Source organism: Rhinolophus sinicus, chromosome 4 (genome assembly GCF_057876585.1).
Source record: "Rhinolophus sinicus isolate RSI-liver-muscle chromosome 4, RSI-T2T, whole genome shotgun sequence".
NCBI classification, from domain to species: Eukaryota; Metazoa; Chordata; class Mammalia; order Chiroptera; family Rhinolophidae; genus Rhinolophus; species Rhinolophus sinicus.
In genome coordinates this window covers 118,400,986-118,420,788 of record NC_142504.1, presented here as the reverse complement: position 1 = coordinate 118,420,788, position 19,803 = coordinate 118,400,986, and the positions used below count along the sequence as shown (strand labels likewise).

At 46.7% G+C, this 19,803-nt stretch overlaps 1 protein-coding gene across 4 annotated transcripts; it reads right to left on the bottom strand.

Moving 5' to 3' along the window:
• Nucleotides 1–996: 996 nt before the first annotated feature.
• ADNP2 (ADNP homeobox 2) lies at nt 997–19,211 on the bottom strand. 4 transcript variants are annotated; one of them, XM_019715995.3, is made up of 5 exons: nt 18,428–18,629; nt 11,536–11,656; nt 9,489–9,578; nt 2,577–5,695; nt 997–1,929 (listed from the first exon to the last, which is right to left on the bottom strand). In XM_019715995.3, exons 1-5 carry the CDS (start codon nt 18,535–18,537, stop codon nt 1,893–1,895), a joined length of 3,477 nt encoding a protein of 1,158 aa, XP_019571554.2. In that variant the 5' UTR covers nt 18,538–18,629; the 3' UTR covers nt 997–1,892. The 4 variants fall into 4 exon arrangements, with proteins under 4 accessions (XP_019571554.2, XP_074195883.1, XP_019571546.2 ...); XM_074339782.2 differs by lacking the exon at nt 18,428–18,629 and adding an exon at nt 18,968–19,211 and having other exon boundaries at nt 997–5,695; XM_019715987.3 differs by having other exon boundaries at nt 997–5,695.
• Nucleotides 19,212–19,803: the final 592 nt, after the last annotated feature.

Genomic DNA, 19,803 nt, shown 5'->3' with positions numbered 1-19,803 from the left:
GCCCAAATGATTTTTATACTTCTGGTTACTTTAAAGACTAAGTAGTAATGAGGACAAACTATCAAAAATTAGAGTCTAAAGCTGCAATTTACTAACTGTGAAACAGAAGTCTGAATCCAGGAGGCCGGAGTTAGCAGTTATGCTACAAAGTAAAGCTTCCTGCTGAGGAATGTGTGACATCTAGCTGTTTACTGTCACCACCACGGAAAGGGAACTGGTCTGAGAACATTCAAGTTATAGAAACCAGTAAGAGAATAAAACTCAGCCTACGTTTTTAAAACTAAAAACAGTTTTCTGGCAGAACAAAATTTTCATTCCCAAATGGATAGAAGTTCAGCTTGTATCAGATTTTGCCTCAACTTGTCAGCCTGCACAATTTGTGAATAACCGGTGATTAGCATAATCTAAGAAGGCTCAACATCCGGAGCTGAGCTACAGCGACAACAAAATCGATCAGAACTCCTTTCACAGCAGTAGTCGTCAGGCTGCTTCTACCCCCAGGGACACTTGGCCATGACACTCGCAGCTGTCACGACTTACAGACTTACAGGGAGAGGAGGTGCTGCCTGGGAAGCCGGGACACTGCTCCAGTCCTGCAGCAGCCAGGACAGTGACCCCCACAAAGAGTGATCAGGCCCCAAATGTCAACAGAAACCCCCTGATTTGCATGAATACAGGAAGGTGGGAGAAACCAGGGACAGCCACTCACTGCGCTGGGGCGGCCTGACCTGGCCTCCTCCACTCAGGAGCCCAGCCTCCATCCACAAAGGCAAATTCCTTTTTGACCGTTTGGGGGCCCACTGTTACAGACTCGAAAGTCTAGCCACATGACCCTATTTCACGACCCTGGTAATTAATTAGCCGGCTGGAGTGATGCTGAGTTACCTTCACAATGACAAGTAATGTTTTTGAGAAAACAAACATGGCATCTATTTCCACCTTGAGATTATTGCTATGAGTGCCAGTGACGTTTTAACTGTTAAAAGAAGTAAACAGTTCTATTTGCAGTGGTATAACAAATTTTAATTCAAAATAGACACTCTGAAAACAATAGGTAAAAAAAAAAAATAAACTTCAACAAGCTCTTTTTGAATTTACAACAGAGTACACCAACAACCACAGACCAAGTTCACAATTGCTTCAAAAATGCACATTGTAGCAATCACATGCAAGTATATTTTTAAATCCATAGAGTAGCATTATCTTATTTCCCAGAGACAGTCATACCTTCTGAATACATCGGACAGGTGCCTCTGTGCATCCCAGCAGTGATGTAAGGTCTAAACTGGCTGGTTTCCATCACTGGTTCTGGTGCTTTAAGTTCTTTTATATTGTGTTATTACGTGAAAGAAGTAACAGAAAACGAGGTGTAACGGTCCAAAGAACGCTAACACAATGGAGTCCATTAGCCCGACACTGGGCTGTGTGGATGCCTATTTCCCCATACGAACACGCTCACTTCTAGAAAACCATCAGAAATTAACAGACCAACCATGGAAACTTCCTCTTGCCCCAGAAAACCTATGCTTACATTTCAGCACCCACACTCAGGGGTAAAAATTTCATTCCTGAGTAACACAGTTCTTCCCTTTCACTGGTTCTGAACAGTTAGGTTAGGAGGAAGGGTGTGTGTGTGTGTGTGTGTGTGTGTGTGTGTGTGTGTGTGTGTGTGTGTGTTTCAGTGTTTATTCTAAAGGCACTAAAGATTTACTGTCTTACCTTTGACTGGAGAAATTACTTAATCACCATATCAAAAAGAGGGGAAAGTCTACATTGAAAAGTGTTTCTGCAGCTACAGAATTAATTCATTTGTAAAACAACTCTTGACTTATAAGCTAAATACTGGACTTCAGGTTCAGTGTATTTTTTAACAAATGAAAACATGTGGTTTTCTATGAGTGATAATCAAAAACAGCTGTTAGGTCAAACCTGAAAAAAAGGAAAACGAAAATCAGAGTCCAAGAAGCAAATATCTTACAAAGAAGAAAGCAGCCTAAGTTACTGCCGTGCGCACTCGCTTCTCTAAACATTTACTGTTTCATTTGCGGCAGCTACGTGGGAAAGGAGGGAAGGGAGACCTCAGCTCTCATGTGCAGTTCATTAAGTATTCTGAAACAAGCTGAGATTTCCTTAAATGAAAAAACAAATATACGTAGATTTGTTTTTATCGTATGATACTGACACTACTGGGAAAACAAGGCGTGCATGAAATACCAAAAGATTTGATTTACCTGACCGAGGAAAAAACTAAAATTAATTATGTCAAAATCAAACCGCAGGAAACAATAACTTTGAAAAAGAACTATCACTTCTTCATACAGAAGTCCTGCAGAGCACCTGAAATACATCTAAGGAGCAGCATGAAGACCACTGAAATTGATTAGTTCAACATACAGTGAGGAAAATAACATTTTTTAAATCTCAATTGAAAAAAACTACTAATTTCCTAAACTTTTTATGAGTTTTTTGGTTCGTACTCAAAGTTCAATCTGTGTTTAACGTTTTTAAGTTCAGACATATCAAAGCCTAAAAGCACAGAAGGCTTGTGATTTCGTATTGCTTTCATGCAAATGTACCTCCTTTTTCCAAAAAATGAAGCCACGTCAATTTTCCACACCCATAACAGTGAAGATAACAGTTCTATTTCCTTTTTACTAGGATATGGCCTCTTATGGAAGTAATCTCTGAGAAACTGCTTCTTTTCTTCGTAAGAACGGTCTTCATATTTTTTGGGGTTTAACGCTAAGATCTGAAGAGCGTCATCGTTAACCGCCAGTGGCCCTTCCGTCCTGCTTTCATTCCTCTGTCTTTTGAAGGGCATGACGCTGGTCGCCTTTTCCGGAGCCGGGTCTGCGTCGGTGTTTATGACCAGAGGCCGTTCCTCCACAGCCCTCTGGTCTTCGGGCCCCAGGTGGCCGTCAGGCAGCTTCCTCTTCACAGAGAAACTGGCGTCATGTATGACCTCGCCGTTGACCACAACCAGGTCACTGTTGTCGATGAAGCTCGGCTGCGAGTGCAGGTCGGGGCTGCTGTCCTTTGGGGCACTCCTGCAGCGCAGCAGGTGGATGGCAATGGCGGCCAGGGTCATGTTGCCGGTGTAGACCCCACAGCAGTGGATGCACTTGAACGCCGGAGATTTCAAAATCGTGTGCACGGTTGGCGTGATGTGGTGCCTGTCCTTCAGGTGCAGCTCGTAGGCCTCAGGCGTCCCAAAGGTGCCAAAGCAGAAGGGGCAGGTCAGCGCCCGCCGGCCGGGGCTCCCGGAGGCGCCCTCGGGCTGGGGCCTCACGCGGATGTACACGGGTCCCAGCGACTTGGGGTGCAGGCCTGCCAGCACCGCCAGGTGTACCTCCCGCTCCCCGAGCTCCTCCCTGGGCAGCGTGGTGACAAAGTCCAGGTGGGGGAACAGCAGGTTGCCGTTGGCGTCGACATCCAGCTGGAAGCCTCGGTCACTGTACTCCGTGGGGACCTTCTTCCTCCCCGGGTGCACGGTCCTGCTGTGCTCGCAAAGGCCCCGGAGGTCGTGGAAGGTGCTGGGGCAGAGCAGGCAGCCCAGACCGTGCATGAGCACGTGCTGCATGAGCTGGGGCTCCGACACCGGGCACTTGCAGGACAGACAGCGCACCGCCTTCTCCCTCACCCACTTGAGGAAGGGCGCACAGGCGGCCAGCCGCTCGGGCTCCGGCTTCTCGGCAGGCTGGGCCTCACTGTGCTTGTGTGCCACCTCCATGTGCACCTGGTACACGTTGGAGGGGAAGAGCTCGTTGCACACCGGGCATGTCTTCCACTGCTTGGCCTGTCGCAGCGCCTGGCCCGCCTCTGCCGCCGCGGCGGTGGCGGGAACGAGCGCACTCTGAGCGGCACCGACCAGCACCGGGGGCGAGGGCGCACTGGCCACAGAGCCCGCCACCTGAGCGGCCGCGCCCGACGGCAGAAGCTGAATGGGCACCTGTGGGGGGGCGACGGTGGCCACGCCCGCGGCTGGCACAGGCAGAGTGACAGAGACTGGGGCCAGCGTGTACGTGGGGATGCCGTTCACTTGTTTCCCTGTCGGAATCAGCTGTCTCAGAATGGAGCCCGACGTCAGGAAAGTTGTGTTCTGGGAGGCGCCAGGTCTCACTGGCTGGTTTGCAGGCAGAATGCTTGGATTCACAGACTGGTGAAGCTGCAGGACCCCGGGCCGCACCGGCTGGCTCACAGGAAGGACTCCCGACATGACGGGCTGGCCGAGCTGAACGACACCGGAACTCACACCCTGGTTCACAGGGAGAATGCCTGACGAGACCGTCTGGCTGGGCGAGAGCAGCCCCGGCGGGACCACCTGGCCTGCAGGGAGAACCCTCAGGGGGACCGTCTGGCCAGGAGGGAGAACCCGTGATGGCACCGTCAGCCCCGGGGGCAGAACTCCCGATGGGGCCGTCTGGCCAATGGGGAGAACCCCTGACTGCACCATCTGGCCAGCAGGGAGCACCCCAGAAGTTGCTGTCTGTCCCGAAGGGATCACCCCAGCAGGGGTGGCTTGGCCTGCAGGAAGAACACCCGACGGTACTGTCCGACTCACAGAAATCAGCCCTGGTGACACCGCCTGGAGAACCCCGGGGGTGACTGCGGGGCTGACGGGAAGGATGGCAGAGCCAGCAGGTCTGTTCATGGGCCCAACAGGCTGGGTGAAGGGTGGAGCTCCTGGGCGGATGGCCGGGTTCCTGGGGAGGACTGCAGCTCCCACAGGCTTTGTGACAGGCCCCACTGCTTGCGTCAGAGGCAACACAGGAGGATTTGCTGACTGATTCAGGGGGACTCCGTGGGAAAGAAAGACTGGGGGGGGGGCTGCGGGCGGCAGAGTGAGGCTGCCTTGGCCAACTGCCAGGGGGCTGGAGACGAGAGTCACGTGGGGCTTGGCCACGGCAGGCGGAGAGTGGGCGAGGCTTCCAGAAGCGCCTGAGGCCACCGTCACGGGCTGGACTGTGCCCTGGCCTGGTGGGGCGGCCGCTTGGCTTTGACCACTCTGTGGCAAGGCAAGATGAAAGCAAGGGGCTGTGGCTGGGATGCCTGGGGCACTGCCATTTGGTGGCGTGGGCACCGCTGGTTTGGGGGCAATGTGCAGCTGCTTCCAAAGCCCGGTCTTCTTAACGTGCTCCGAGATCACGGACCTCAGCTTGTTCTCCAAATCTCTGTGCACGTCTGATGTGAGGAGGTGATACATCAGTGCATCCTGGCTGCTGGCGCTGGCCTCGCACTTCTTGCAGTAATACCTGTCGGGGGGTGGCGTCTTCTCGGCAGAGAGGGTGCCATCAGCTTTCGGTGGCTCAGCCAACGCCTCGGTCCGCAGGCCGAAGTAGGAGCTGATCAGGTGGTGAAAGTGGGCAACCAGAACGTGCTTCTTCATGCTGTAGTACAGCGTGTTGGAGAAGTTACACTTCAGGCATGTGAAGCTTATCACATCGCCCCGGGACGAGCGGGTCTCGCCCAGGATGCTCACTGTGTAGCTCTGGACCTTCCGCACAGGTGCGTGGAACATTCTGAAGTGCCTGCCCACAATCTTGGGCTGAGAGGAAAAGACACAGTTTGGGCACGGGATCAGCAGCTCCTGGTCAGCCTCTTCCTCATGGTAACGATGCAGGTGGTTTTTGAATGATGTAAGCACTTTGGTGGAGTACTTACAGAGGCCACAACAGTATGGCTTCGTTCGGTATCTCTGTGAAAAGACAAGAAAGTCACGCATAGTTTAACCCAGTCAGTGGATGGATACCACTCCGACAGTTCACAGTGTTTGTGACTCTTTCTTCGAACGTGCGAGAACCTAACACCATCACTCTCAGAGAACGTTTGTTCTCAGCCAGGGCAAGATTTTTCTTCAAGGGCCAGAGAAGAATATTCTAGGCTCTGTGGGCCACCCACACAGCCTCTGTGGTGAGTCCTTGGTGCTGCCACATTAAACCAAACAGCGCAGATGACACACACGTCCGTGAGCATGGTTCTGTGCCAATAAAGCTACAGACACTCATTGAAATTTCAAGCATTTTTCACATGTCAGAAAATGGTATTCTTTTCACATTTTTTTCTTCGCAAACATTTAAAGATTTAACAACTATTCTTAGCTTGTACTCCATACAAACACGAGGTGGCCTGCAACTCAGTTTGCTGACCCATTTTCCAAACCATCCGCTACAACCACATCTCGTTACTTAGACCTATACTTTGAATTAACTGCACAATTAAAATAAACTTGCTTATTCTCTGCAAGACAGTTATTTTCTCCCCTTCTTGTCCTATTTCTCCACTGTTGTTTTTGCTCCAAATTTGAGAACCTCTAGAATTCATCTACAAATAACTTGCAAACTGTGAAAGCCATCACTACTATTTTTTACTTCCCCCGTTATAGAAATGTCTTAGGGAAGGTGAGAGCCAAATGGACAGTGCTTAGCACGGGTAAGTCCAGCCAACTCTGAAGCTATGTGACAAGCAGTAAAGAAAGAAGGGCTGTGCCTGAGTCACTGTGAACAATCTGGAGCTAAGATTCGGAACATAGCACTGACAGTCTACAATTTCTCTTTAAAGCAAGTCTGGGGAATTCAACAAACCAGAGGCATAACAGACACTGGAACCACAATTGGACACCTGGGGAGTGAGCCCGTTCTAACATCCAGTAAACCTTGTTGGTCTGTGACAATGGAAGGGAGTGAAGTCTGTGATCCTGTGACAGTCCCCAGACCCTGGAGCCACTCACCAACAACACAGCTGGCCCTAGTTTCACAAGGACGATGGTGAGACATGGACAGACGGAGCACACAGCAGGGTCCCCAGCACGGCTGTGCCGAGGTCGTCCCACACTGGGACACTGCTACTCGTTACACAGTGGCCACAGGTTAAGTCCTACCCTCCCAGATCTGCGCTCTGATGATCCATCTCCCTCAAACACCACACATATATTCCCATTCTGTGACTGTCACCCAATCTGTCCAGGTCATGCAGGTTTCCCTCTTGAGTCACAGGTCAGAGAAATCATCCAAACACATTCAATAGCATGTTGCTACCTCTGAGCAGTTAGGCTTTGGTATTTCTGGTAGGATCTATAACAAACCTACGGCCAACCACAGGCTAAAAACCCATATTTCAATGATTCTGACCCTTTTTTTTTTTCCATACTTTAACACCTCTGAAATCTGGGTATACTTTACAACTGATGGCTCCGTGGTACCATTTAATTATCACTTGAGTTTTCTTAGGGGACCAGTAAAAAACGGTGTGTCTTAACGAAATACTGTACTGAAAACCAGATACTCAGTGAAAATTACACTGAATCAAAGAGCAGACAGAACCTACTAACAACTGCATATTATTATCTGTTAGTATTGAGTAGATCTTTGGGTGGGGAAAAATCTTTTCAACTGTGACACCATAAACATGATCCATCAGAGGAAAAAAATGACAAATTGGACTTCATCAAAGTCTGAAAACCTCTGTTCTTTGAAAGACACTGTTTAAAAAATAAAGATCAGCCACGAGCTAGGACACAGTATTTGGAAACCACACATCTAATAAAGAGCTCATGTCCAGAATACAAGTTGTGGACATGTTCAAGTCAATAAGAAAACAAATGACCCAATTTTTAGAAAACAGACCAAAGATCTGACACTTTACCAAGACGGTATCGGAGGCCAACCAAGGACATGCACAGATGCATCGCGCCCTCAAGTCAGTGGGGAAGTGCAGACTGACTCAGCACACACTACACACCTACTGAAATGGAAATAAACAGCTGAATCCGCAAGCACCCTCACCCGACAACAAGTCTGCAAGGCACAACTAGAGCTCTCACATTGCCAGTGGGAAAGCAAATGGAACAGCCACGTCAGGAAACAGTTTGCTGTCTTTATAAAGACAAACATATGCTACTTCCCAAATACGCCCAGCAAGCTCATGCCTCGCATTTACCCAGGAGAGACGGAAGCAGAAAGCCGGATGCGAATGTCCTAGACAGCGATCGATCCGAAGTGACAGGAGTGTGAGGCCATGGCTCCCTGGTGAGGGACACAGCCAAGGAGAGAAGCAGAAAGAAGTGGAGTCGGGTACTGGGCGCTGGGAGAAGTCTGCCCCAAAGCGTATGCCGCCTCCGACAGCGCCGTCACCTCAGGTAACCTCCGCAGGTCTGTCCCCAAGACCCGAAAGGCTAACATCTCATTTTTCTGAACTCCTAAGGGTCTCCCGGTAGCATGACCAACAGAATCCAGTGTGGTCACAACTTCTCTGCTGTGTGGCCTGACTGTCTCTGCTTGTGAATCATGGTTCCCCACAACAGCAGGCAGACTACCTGAGGAACGCAGAGGAACAGGGACTGAAGGAGCAGGCCACACGGTCTCTGCCACGCCAGACCACAGCAGCTTTTTCTGCATACAGTATCTTACATAGAAATTCCAATACAGATTCACTCTCTACTGTCTACTATCTCATATTGTCAGTTAACATTTGTGGTCTAGGCCCTATTCACCTCAACAAAAACAAACTCCTTGAGGAAAAGAACCCTAATTTTTATCCCTGGATCAGGCACTCAACAAGTTCTATCTACTTTAAAGCAGGAATTAAAAACAAGTGTTTGTTGATGAAAAGCACATAATTACATACATCCTGCAGATGACATGTTTTAATAACTGAGGTGAGAACAGCCAGTGTCACAGAGTCACGGAGTTAATGTTCTCCACACGAGGCCTGCTGCGTGGCCCTACGAGCTGTTCTGAGAACTATCACCACGTCCGGGACTGTGGGTGGGGGCAGGGAGGGCAAGACTACACGTGGGACAGCAGACGGGCAGAAAAGCAGCCTCAGGAGGACAGGCTGATCACAGCAGGTTTGGAAAGAAAATTCTGACCGAACAATGATGGACGAGTTACAGGAATTTTCTTTAAACCAAAATTTCCACGGCCACCATGACTTGAACCAATAGGAGGGGAAAGGATAAGGTTTAGGCCGAGTGCGACACTGACGAAGGTGCCTCCTCACAGCTGGGTGGCAGGCAAGGCTCCCAGGAAGACACTTCAGTGAGGAAAACCCAGCAGTGTGCCACATGCCTTAGCTTGAACTTGCTCAGGTTTGAGGTTTCCAATTATTATAAACTATGTTCCTCAATTCAAGATGCATATTTTTATTTTAGTTTCTGAAACCAGGACGCACCTGTATTGTACAGACTTAATGTCATGGCGTATCATTTTACTCAGAATAATTATAAATCCAAGGCCCTTCTTACATCACTCATAGTGACATGCGTGACAAGTATCATTGTTATCACTTAACTTTACATACAGAAAACTCTCAAAGCAGCAACAGTTATTTACCACAAAACATGTAACTTTGTTTTCCTTTGTTTCCCTGAATGTTTGCACCTCCCCATTCATGCATCAGCAACCCCAACACATGTGATGTTCCTTAGGATTAAACTGACCCTCACCCCCAACCTTTGAGGAACCATGAAAATCAAATACAAAACTACATACCACTTTCTTTCCAGAAGGTTCCCAGAGAGCAATATCTCCCCACGATGTGTTATAAAAGTACTTCTCTCCTGGATCAAAGCCTTTAAGGTCCTTTTAAAAAGGGAGAGAAAGAAGGAAATCATTATGCAATTTCAGAAGATAAATACTGAATTAGAACCTGATAGGGTTACTAGTCCCGGTAAAATCTACGTTGGAAAAATGAAATAAAAATGCCATCCATGGGCAGACTGTAAGAGAGAGCCCACTAAGTATGAAAACTGAGGAAAAGGTTGAAATGATCCAAGTTAAAATTAATTTTATAAGAAACAAACATGACATTTCCCACAACTAATTTTTGGAAGAGGGAAATGGTGTGAGTGGACACCACTGCCGCCTGAGGGCTCTGGAGGAGAAGTTCGGATAATGAAGCATCAGTGGGAGCTCCAGGAGTGTGTGTGTGTGGGGGCGACGGGGGGGGGGCGGGGGGGGCGGTGGCGCACGATTTAGACAAGGGCGGGGCTCACATGCGTGGGCACGAGAAGACCCACAGGGACGGGGTCACTGAGATCCCAGCAACCAAGTGCAGTGGGGTCTAGACTGAGTTGTGGTTCAAACTAACCAAGCCTAACAAGTGTTGGGGGAAAACTGGAGACTGTGAATGTGGACTGGGGAACAGGCAAGACAAACACCGAGTGACACAGGAAGATGAAGGTAACTCAACAAAGGCAAGTACTAAAAAAGCATGATCAATATGGACTCACTGTGGTAAAGACCACAGACACACATACACACGAGAAGGCTAAACAATAAGATGTAAATAGTGGTAATCTCTGAACAGTAGACATGTGGCATTTTAAATTTTATTTTCTAAACAAATAATTACCTGTATTTTCTCTTCCCCAGTTTATTACTATTTTTATAGTTTATTTTTAATATATTAAAAAATATTAGTTAAACCAGAGAAAGACAGTTAATATAACAATTGCCTTTGAATATACTTTTCCAAGGCCAATAATACTTTGAATCAAATTCTTCACAAGTTCAAAAAATTCAAAGCAGATCTGGTCCCTATTTCAATAGCTATGAACAAAATACACATAGAATTATCAATGGCTATAAGGATACACAGCCTGCCTATTTAACAATTTTCTTTACTAGATATGCCAGCAATATAGTCTCAAGTTATAATAAAGGATATAATTATGAGAACACAATTTATCTATAAAGTTTGTCCGTGACCTTAATTTTTAAGCTTTTGCAAGACTACACGTATTCAATTAAAAAATCAGAAAAAAACAAAAGCCTATCATATAATGGATGCATCCCCATTTGTTGACAGTTAATACTGAGAAATTAAGTTAGGGTCTTCTTTTGCCAAAGTAATAAGTAATTCAACACATTATCCTTCAAGATCAAAACCACATACACGGTTAACCCTTGAACAACGTGAGGATCGGGAGCCCAACCCTCAGCCCACCCCACCCCTGCCCAGTCAAAAATCTGCATGTATCGTTTGACTTCCCAACAGCTGGTTGTCCTTGAGTACCTATGGGAGATGGGTTCCAGGACCTGCTGTGGATACCAAAATCTGCAGATGCCGAAGTCCCCCACATAGAATGGCACAGAACAAGGCACACCGTCAGGCCCCCACCCCCCACCCCCGATTCCCAGCCACAGATCAAAAATCCCGGTCCTCATCTACAGTTGCTTGAATACGCAGATGCGAAACCCAGGGATACAGAGGGCTGACTGTGTATTTATTGAAACAAATTGCTAAGTGGACCTGTGCTGTTCAAACCTGCTCATGGGTCAACAGTATTTTTACACTGACTATAAAAAGCTCCTCATAAAAGTAACTTTAAAACTTGAACAGTTTAACCCAACTCAAGTAGAAAGACATAAATAAGAATTAATAACGCTCTCATGCAGACATTTCAATGAGCAATTTCCACCTTGAGGAATCTTACCCATTATTCCAAAACTCCCAGTTCAAATCTCACCTCCCACAAGCCCACCCTCGCATCTCCAATGTTACTGTCTTCTCTTAACCTGTTACTGATCCTCTTACCTTCAGCAACTCCTTGCAGCTGTCAAGCCCAATATCCACAAGAATGTCTTTCACTTTTTTTCGTACCTTCCTGATGTTGTCAAGATTTTCCACAGGAATTTGAAACATTTTTGAAATTTTCCTGACAAGGGAAGAAAACAGAACTGTAGTAGACACGTGTGTATGTACATATGAATATATATTATGTGTGTGTGTGTGTGTGTCTGTGTGTGTGTGTGTATACATACATGCATTTTTTTAAAGAGATTTGATAAACACTAAGAATAATTTTCAATAAATGATGCTGGGACAATGGGCTATCCATGCGCAAAAGAATGAAGTGGCAGTCTTTCCTTACACCACACACAAAAATTAACTCAAAATGGGTCACACACCTCCATGTACGAGATAAAACTTTCAGAAAACTCTCAGTAAAAACATATGGGTAAAGCTTCGTGACCTTGGATTTGGCAATGGATTCTTAGACACAACACCAAAAAGCACCAGCAACAAGAAAAACTAGGTAAGTTGGACTTCATGAAAATTAAAAACTTTTGTGCTTCCGAAGAAACAATCCAAAATGTGAAGAGAATCCACAAAATGGGAGAGAATATTGAAAAACCGTATTTCTAATGTGGAACTTACACCTGGAATATATAAAGAACTCTGATAACTCAATAATTAAAAGATAAATAACCCATCTTAAAAATGAGCAAAGGATCTGAACAGATACTTCTCCGAAGACAATATACAAATGACCATAAAGCACATGAAAAGATGCTAAACAGTATTTGCCACGTGGAAATGCAAAGCGAAACCACAATGAGATACTACTTCACACCCACTAGGATGGCTGTAGTTTTAAAAAAAGAAAACAATTAGTGTTGGCAAAGATTGGGAGAAACCACATCTCTCCTACATCGTGGGGGGGGGGGGGGGGGCGGGGCGGGTAAAGTGGTGCAGCCAGCTTGGAAGACAGTCTGGCGGTTTCTCAACATATTAAACATACATGTGCCATGTGAACCAGCAATTCCACCCAAGAGAAATTATAAACATGTGTCCAAACATACACTTGAACAAGAATGTCCATAGTAGCATTATTCTTAATAGCCACACAGAACAAATAACCCCAGCGTCCACCAAATAACCAATGAATGGACAAATAAAATGCGGGATAGACATACAATGGAGTACTTTTTGGCCCTAAAAAGAAACGAGGCACTGACACACGCTATGACGTGGGTGATCCTTGGGGAACATCATGCTGAGGGAAAGAAGCCAGACACAAAGTCACAAGCTGTATGACTCCACTTCCGTGAAGTGTCCAGGACAGACAGATCTCAGAGGCAGAGGGGCAAGTCCTGGGTGCCTGGGGCTGTGGAGAACTGGAAGGTGCTGACTAAGGGGACACGGTTTCTTTTGGGAATACTGGCATTGTTTAAAACTGACTGTGATGATGGTCGCACAACTCTGTGAATATACTAAAAGCCACTGAACTGTACAATTTCAATAGGCGCATTGTATGGTATATACATCACATCTCAATAAAGCTGTTTTGAAAATATCTGAAAGGCGTAAAATTAAAATACACTCTGTGATACCTGACTGGAAAAGAAGGTACAGGTGTGACCTTATTGCTTTTAATATATGCATAGATGAAAAATAAAGTTGTAAACATGTGTGTAGTCCGTAGCTCTGTACACTGAAGGAAGCAGTTACACTGCCCAGGAGCAGTGGACACTCCTGGGGCCCAAACCTCATTTTATAAACACCACTTTGCATTAAAAGGAACCCGGGCTCCTTGCAAAAATGGCTGACTCTAGGGATGGAGCATGGAAAAGGCAAGCTGAGCCTAGAACACCTTGTGCCGGAAAATAAGGAAGTTAGTCAAAGAATGGAGAGTAAATGTCAAAAAGACTCAAAAGAAGCCAACTTGAAGAAGTTGCTACAAGCCAAATATGGGGCAATTGGGGCATCAAATAAATAATGATTGGAGCGGATTATAACCCGTGGCACTGAATTTTCCAAAGATAATGCAAAAATATATCCCATCCCACGTGTTCTTAAAATATGACATGGACACTCCTCCCAGAAAGTGAGGGCATCCAGACCCCCACCCTTAGGACCTGGGCAGAACTTGTGGCTGCCTCACCCAATAACGTGTGGCAGAAGAAATGCCATGTGACTTCCACGGCTAGACCATAGCAACGCCACACTTCTGCCCGCTCTCGGGCATCCAGACACCACGTTGAGGAAGCTCAACTAGCCCAGTGGAGACTACATGCAGGGGTCCCCCATCAGTCAATGGTGTGTGATGCAAAGTCCTCCAGAGCTCCCCGCTGCCCCATCACCCCAGGCTTTGAGTCTCCCCACATCAAGGCCCCAGACACTGGAATAGAAAGAAGCTATCTGAACTCCCGCCTGGACTCCTGACACAAAGAATTATTGAGTTGCTTAAATAAAATGTTTCACTCCACAAAGTTTTGGGGAGGTTTGGTAACATAAACTTAAGTCCCTGGTGATTTACTTAAATGGATTGAAAGTTTGATGAGAAATGGGATATTTTCATGGTTTCCAAGCACTTCCCCACGAAATACTGATAACCAACAAAAAAAGAGTAACTCACAGAAGTCTGGCATACAAAACCAAATTAAGAGACACTGTAAAAAACAACTAGCCTGTAATATTTAGAAATGTCCGGATCAGACAAGGTAACACTACTCACAATGGCCAAAAAGTAGAAACCACCCAAATGTCTGTCACTGGTGAACAGATACACAAATGTGATGGATCCACACAGCGGAATACCACTGGCAATAAAATGCAACTAGGTACTGAGTCGCACTGGAACTCCAATGGACCTCAGAAGATGCTGCTGAGTGAAAGAAAACAGATGCCGATGTCCTTATACTGTCTGACCCATTTCTATAGAGTCCAGAGAGGACAAACCTACAGACAGAAGGTAGACTTGGGGTTTGGCCTGGGGTGTGAACAGGTAGTGACTGCAAATGGATTTTAGGGGTGTATGCTGGAAATGTTCTAATACTAGATTGTGATGATAGCTGTACTAAAAATCAATGAATTATACACTTTGAAAATAAAAGATCATGGAAGGAAAAACTAAGGATCTGTTCCAGATTGCAAGAGCCGGGATAACTAAATATAAAGTGCAATTCTAACTAGACTCTTTTACTGTAAATGTTATTGGAACAACTAGCAAAACTTCAATGGAGTCTAAGGATTCAACGGTAGTAATGTATTGATTACATGATTTTGATGGCTGTGCTCTGGATATATACCCCGTTTCACCGAAAATAAGACAGGACATTATTTTTGGACAATAGCAGGACAATCAGCTCTAATGCGTCTTTTGTAGCAAAAATTAATATAAGACCCTGTCTTATATTACATTATTTTATATAAGACCCGGTCTTAAAGTAAAATAAAACCGGGTCTTATATTGATTTTTGCTCCAAAAGATGCATTAGAGCTGATTGTCTGGCTAGGTGTTATTTTTGGGGAAACACAGTAGGAGGTTCTTTGCAGGAAAGACAGTATTTGGGGTAATGTAGCGTCTCGTTCAGCAACTTACTTTCAAATCATTTAGGGAAAAAAATTCTTTGATTGGGCTTGCAACTTTCTATAAATCTGAAACTATCTCAAAAAAATTTTTTTAATGTGTAAGCTATAAAAGCAAAAAACAAAATTGATAAAATTCGAGATAAAGGAATGCCAGGTGAAATAATGTCAATTTTTTTAATATCAAAACAGTAACTTTCAAATATTGATAATATTCACTGGTAGTGAAGGTAAGTAAAAAAAACACTGTAATTCTTACATGTTTAGAGGGCAATTTGCAGTATCTCCCAAGATTTTAAATGACGATTTCTGAGTCAGCAATTCCACTTCTACAGCACTCTTGTGACCCCTCCTCCCCAAGGGTAAATTCGGGCCTCCCAGGAATCCCCAGGGTAACCAGTCTATACTTCTCTCATTTGCACTCACCTCACTATGTCGCAGTTATCTGTGGATATTCTTATTTCCCCTAGGGGACTACACTTCAGGGCAGGAAATATGTTTCATTTGCATGTCTGAGGCCTTAATAATCCATATTAAATGTTCATAATAAATGAACAAAAGGTGTAAAATAAAACAGGGCAAGAATCATAAGACATTTACAAAGTGCTATGGAGGGCTACAGAGCTGGTACCCAAAACATTCCAGGTGAAGAGCTCAGCATCAAAAATGACTGAGGTAAAGGAGGAAGAGTCTGAATATACTTGGCAAAAGGTAAATTAAACCAAAAGGAAGACTGGAATCTACTTGGAGAGGAGGAGGGAGGAATTTGGGATGGGTAATAAGGAAACATGAAGTTTCTTAGAAGCTGATTTGGAATGGGTATGTTTTCAGACAAGTTATCTATGTGAAAAGTGATCTTAGGCTCAGGAGAAGGAGAGATTCAATGATCGTTTAGTATTTTAGAAATGGGTAAAAATAAAATTACTAAAAATAAAATGCACTGAATTGGGCTCTAGGCTTCAAAAGCACAATTGAACAGAGCTGTCAAGCAGCTCATGATGGCATCCTCAAAAACTAAGCTCAAGGTCACTTTCAAGCCCAACCGCCTTCTTTAGCCAGAGCAAGCCTCGTCAGAAATGTCTTAGATGCTTTCTAGTCATTCTATCAGAACTGCTTTCATTTCCTCCTTAGAGTGCCACTATCCTGTCTATCCTTTGGGGTTTCTTCTTATTGTTTAAGGTGTGGAACAGCATCCACATATATCTGAAACAAGCTAAATTTATTGCTTGCAAAAAAGTGTGGCATTATGCTGTGCTCGCTGGTCTTATTACAGGGTTTTGAGAAGCATGGCCAGCAGGGACTGGTGGGCTTTTAGACTTTCAGAGCAGCAGTTCAGGCACTGGCTGGATCCAGACTGGCTGACTCGGGAGGAGGTATTGAAATGAGCCGTCAGTGACTGGGCAAGCTTTAAATAGGCTCTATCGTTACTTGTTCAGGCTCAGGAGTAGGGCCAAGAAGCTGTCAGCCTTCTCCCTTGAACTGGGAGAATAGGAACTTTCTATTCTCAAGCATAAGTGCCCACCTTCCGTCAGCATGATGATTGTACCCCTGCCCCAAAACACACAGATCCCTTATTTAAGTTAAAAAAAAAAAAAGTTTCCCATTACCCTTTTTTTACTGTTTTGGGGATAACTGTTTGCTGTTTAAGGATAACAAAAAATAAAACATGGGTAAATTACTGAAGTTTCATAACCTTAAAACAGTTCTTTCAAGAGCCCTGGTCTACAGTTGCCAATCACTTTGGGGAAAAGCAGCTGAGTTTTACCATAATTTTTCCATTGCAAAATACTAGAACTTATCCATTCTAACAGACCAGAGTCCACACAAAATGTCCTGTGACTTAACTATGAAATAAACGGGTGTTTTCATAGATCCTCTGTGATGCTGTTGTCCACACGTTCTTGGCACTCGGTTAAATCCGTACAGCACCTGTATGTAAGGGACAACACCAGCACATGGCAGGCTAATGCAGTCGCACCAATCTGTCAATCTCAGCTCACAGCAAGTGACCTGTAACTTCTGAGTGTGCGCCAGGCATGAAACTACCAGGAATCCCACCGATGTGGATGAGAAAATACTTTCCAAAGGGGCACGTAAAGGACCTCCTCTGTTGTGTTTTTAGTATCATGACCACTGAAGAATATTCCGTTGTGGAAAAAAATACACTCCAAAAAATAAAGTCAATCAGATAACAAGTAATAACCCTTTATGCCACAGAACTTTCTGTTGAGCTTCTGTGAAATCTAAGTTCTAAAAAATTTTCACTTGAGAGGAAACACAGCTGCCTGGATTCAGATCAGCTCCCCAACTTACAAGCTGTGTGACCTGTGGCAAATGACAACCCGTGGGCCTCAGATGCCCACCTGACAAACAGGGAGAGGACAGCCTACTCTAGAAACAGCTGTGAGGGTGAATGAGTTAATACAAGAAACACACTTACAACACACGCACAGTGAGTTCGCTCTCTAACTCCAAAAATCCAAATGCAATGTCCCAACCACTGGAACATAGGTCTTTAAAATAAACAACCTTAAAGATCACATACTATTTGTGCCACACATGAAAGCAAGCAGATCCCTCCCAGACACCTGCCTTTCAGTCTCCTCCTAGGAAGCACACTGCCCTAACAGCCAGCGTGGACAGCCCACAGACTGCTGGGGACTCAGCCCCCCAAGAGTTACTACAACCATAAATTCACCAATAGCACGTTGCAAACCAGAGTTCAAATTAAGAAGGGGTTCCAGGATCTCTTCAGCTAAAAATCTTGCCATATCCCCAATCTTGCCAAATGCTAATGCTAATGCAGCCCTCCCGTTACCAGACCCCTGCTCTCCTCCCCAGCCCTGTCCACCCTCTGGCCTAGCACCAGTTCCCTCCCCACAGAGATGTGTCACTTGCCTGCTTAAAGATCACTGGCCCAACAGAGTCCCAACTCCCAGTAAGATAGAAGTTCGTTCACTATACGCCAACTCTAAGTTACCCTCATTGTACTTGACTTCCAACCAAAGATGAACGTGCATTTTCTACAACCCCTCCCACAACAGCTCCGGATACCCCCAACTCCTACCCAGACTCCAAGCGCTACTTATTTGATAAAACCTGTGTGCCTTCTAATTATAACGAGTTTTACCAGCATTCAGGCAAGTCTCTTATTCAAACGCAAACAAAACACTTACAGTATTTAACTATTTGCCATTCTGCAACTGTGCACTATTTGGACTGGCTGTTATGATTTTTGACATTCCAAAGCCAAACGTCACAAATTTTGCAAACAGAATTTGCGTCAACGCAGTCAGCAATGGCATATGAAAGTTAAAATGTTAATGTCAATCACCAATATTCACATCCAAAGGGTGGACACAGGGATTTGCCATCAGCGGTCCTTCTGGGGGAGAAGCCACGACAGGGCAGACTTCGGCGTGACCGTAGCTTCGCGGCCCACATTTTCACTCACTCGAGGCTGCAGCTGCGACAGGCTCCGGGAAGAGCCGCGCCGCGCGAGGGGCGCCCTGCAGGGGCCCGCCCTGCCCCTCCCCCGGCCCGTCCCCCTGTCCCCAGCCCCATCTCCCACTCGTCTCTTGACCCCCGCCCTCCACGCCCTCCAGCCCCCTCGCCCCCAGTCCCGTCCCCTCATCTCCCGCCTCGGACCCCCGGCCCCGCCCCGCGGCGACCACCCCCCGCCCCCTCGTGACGTGAAGGGGCGACCGGCGCCGTCCGGGCCGCGAACCCCGCGCCCGCAGAACGTCGCGGCATTCGTGAGGCGGCCGCGGGTGTGGGCGGGGCGGGGCGGGGCGGGGCCGCCGCCGGGACTTCGCGGGCCGGGCCGGGCCGGGCCGGGGGCGGCGCCGCGGGACCGGGCCGGGGTCGTACCTACCCTGGGCGCCTGGAGCGCCGCCGCGTCTCCCGCCGCCTCTCGCCGCGCCCCGCCGGGGCCCGCGCTCCCTCCGCCCCGCGCGGCGGGACCCCCGCCTCAGCGCGCGCCCACCCCCGCGCGACCCTATCCCCTCCTCCCAGCTCGGCCAGAAAGAGAAAATGGCGCTCGATTTGCCTCCGGAAGTGACGCGTGCCCTCATTTGCATGGTGGTGCAGCAAGCCAATGGGAGGAGAGTGTGCATGGGACCCCTGGGCAGTGCTCCACAGACCCCTTGGGGCCCCTGCCTAAAGCTGGACTGGAGGCTCTACAATGGGAGTGGGGTACCCCTGCTGGAGACCCTGTCTTGACGCCCCCTCCTGCCACAGTGGGTTGGCCTGCCAGCCCCTCAACAGCATCTGTGCACACTCTCGTGAGAGTTTGAGTGGGTGATGACGTCATTAAAGGGGGTGGGGTAATGGAGTCCTCAACCACGTGACTAATCACGTGGGCTCACCAGAACTTTGACTTCATTTGCATGGAATGGGGGTGGAGCTAGTGGCTGCCGCAGGAATGGGTGGCCCCGCCCACATCTCAGAGCCAATAGGAAAGTAGCTATGAGGAGAACCCTTCCTGCCATTGGAGAATAGAACTTGAGCTTTCAGAACTTTGGGAAGTGTGCCCTTGATTGACACATCTTGGTGAGCTGACTGGATAGGGTCTCCTGACTTAATTACCTTCTATGAAAATTAATGTCACACCTTTCCTTGAGAATTCTGATTTTTAAGTTAGAGCCACTATATATTGTGTAGGGAAAAGGTTAATTGCATACATTTCGTAAAAACTCCTAACTGGCCTAA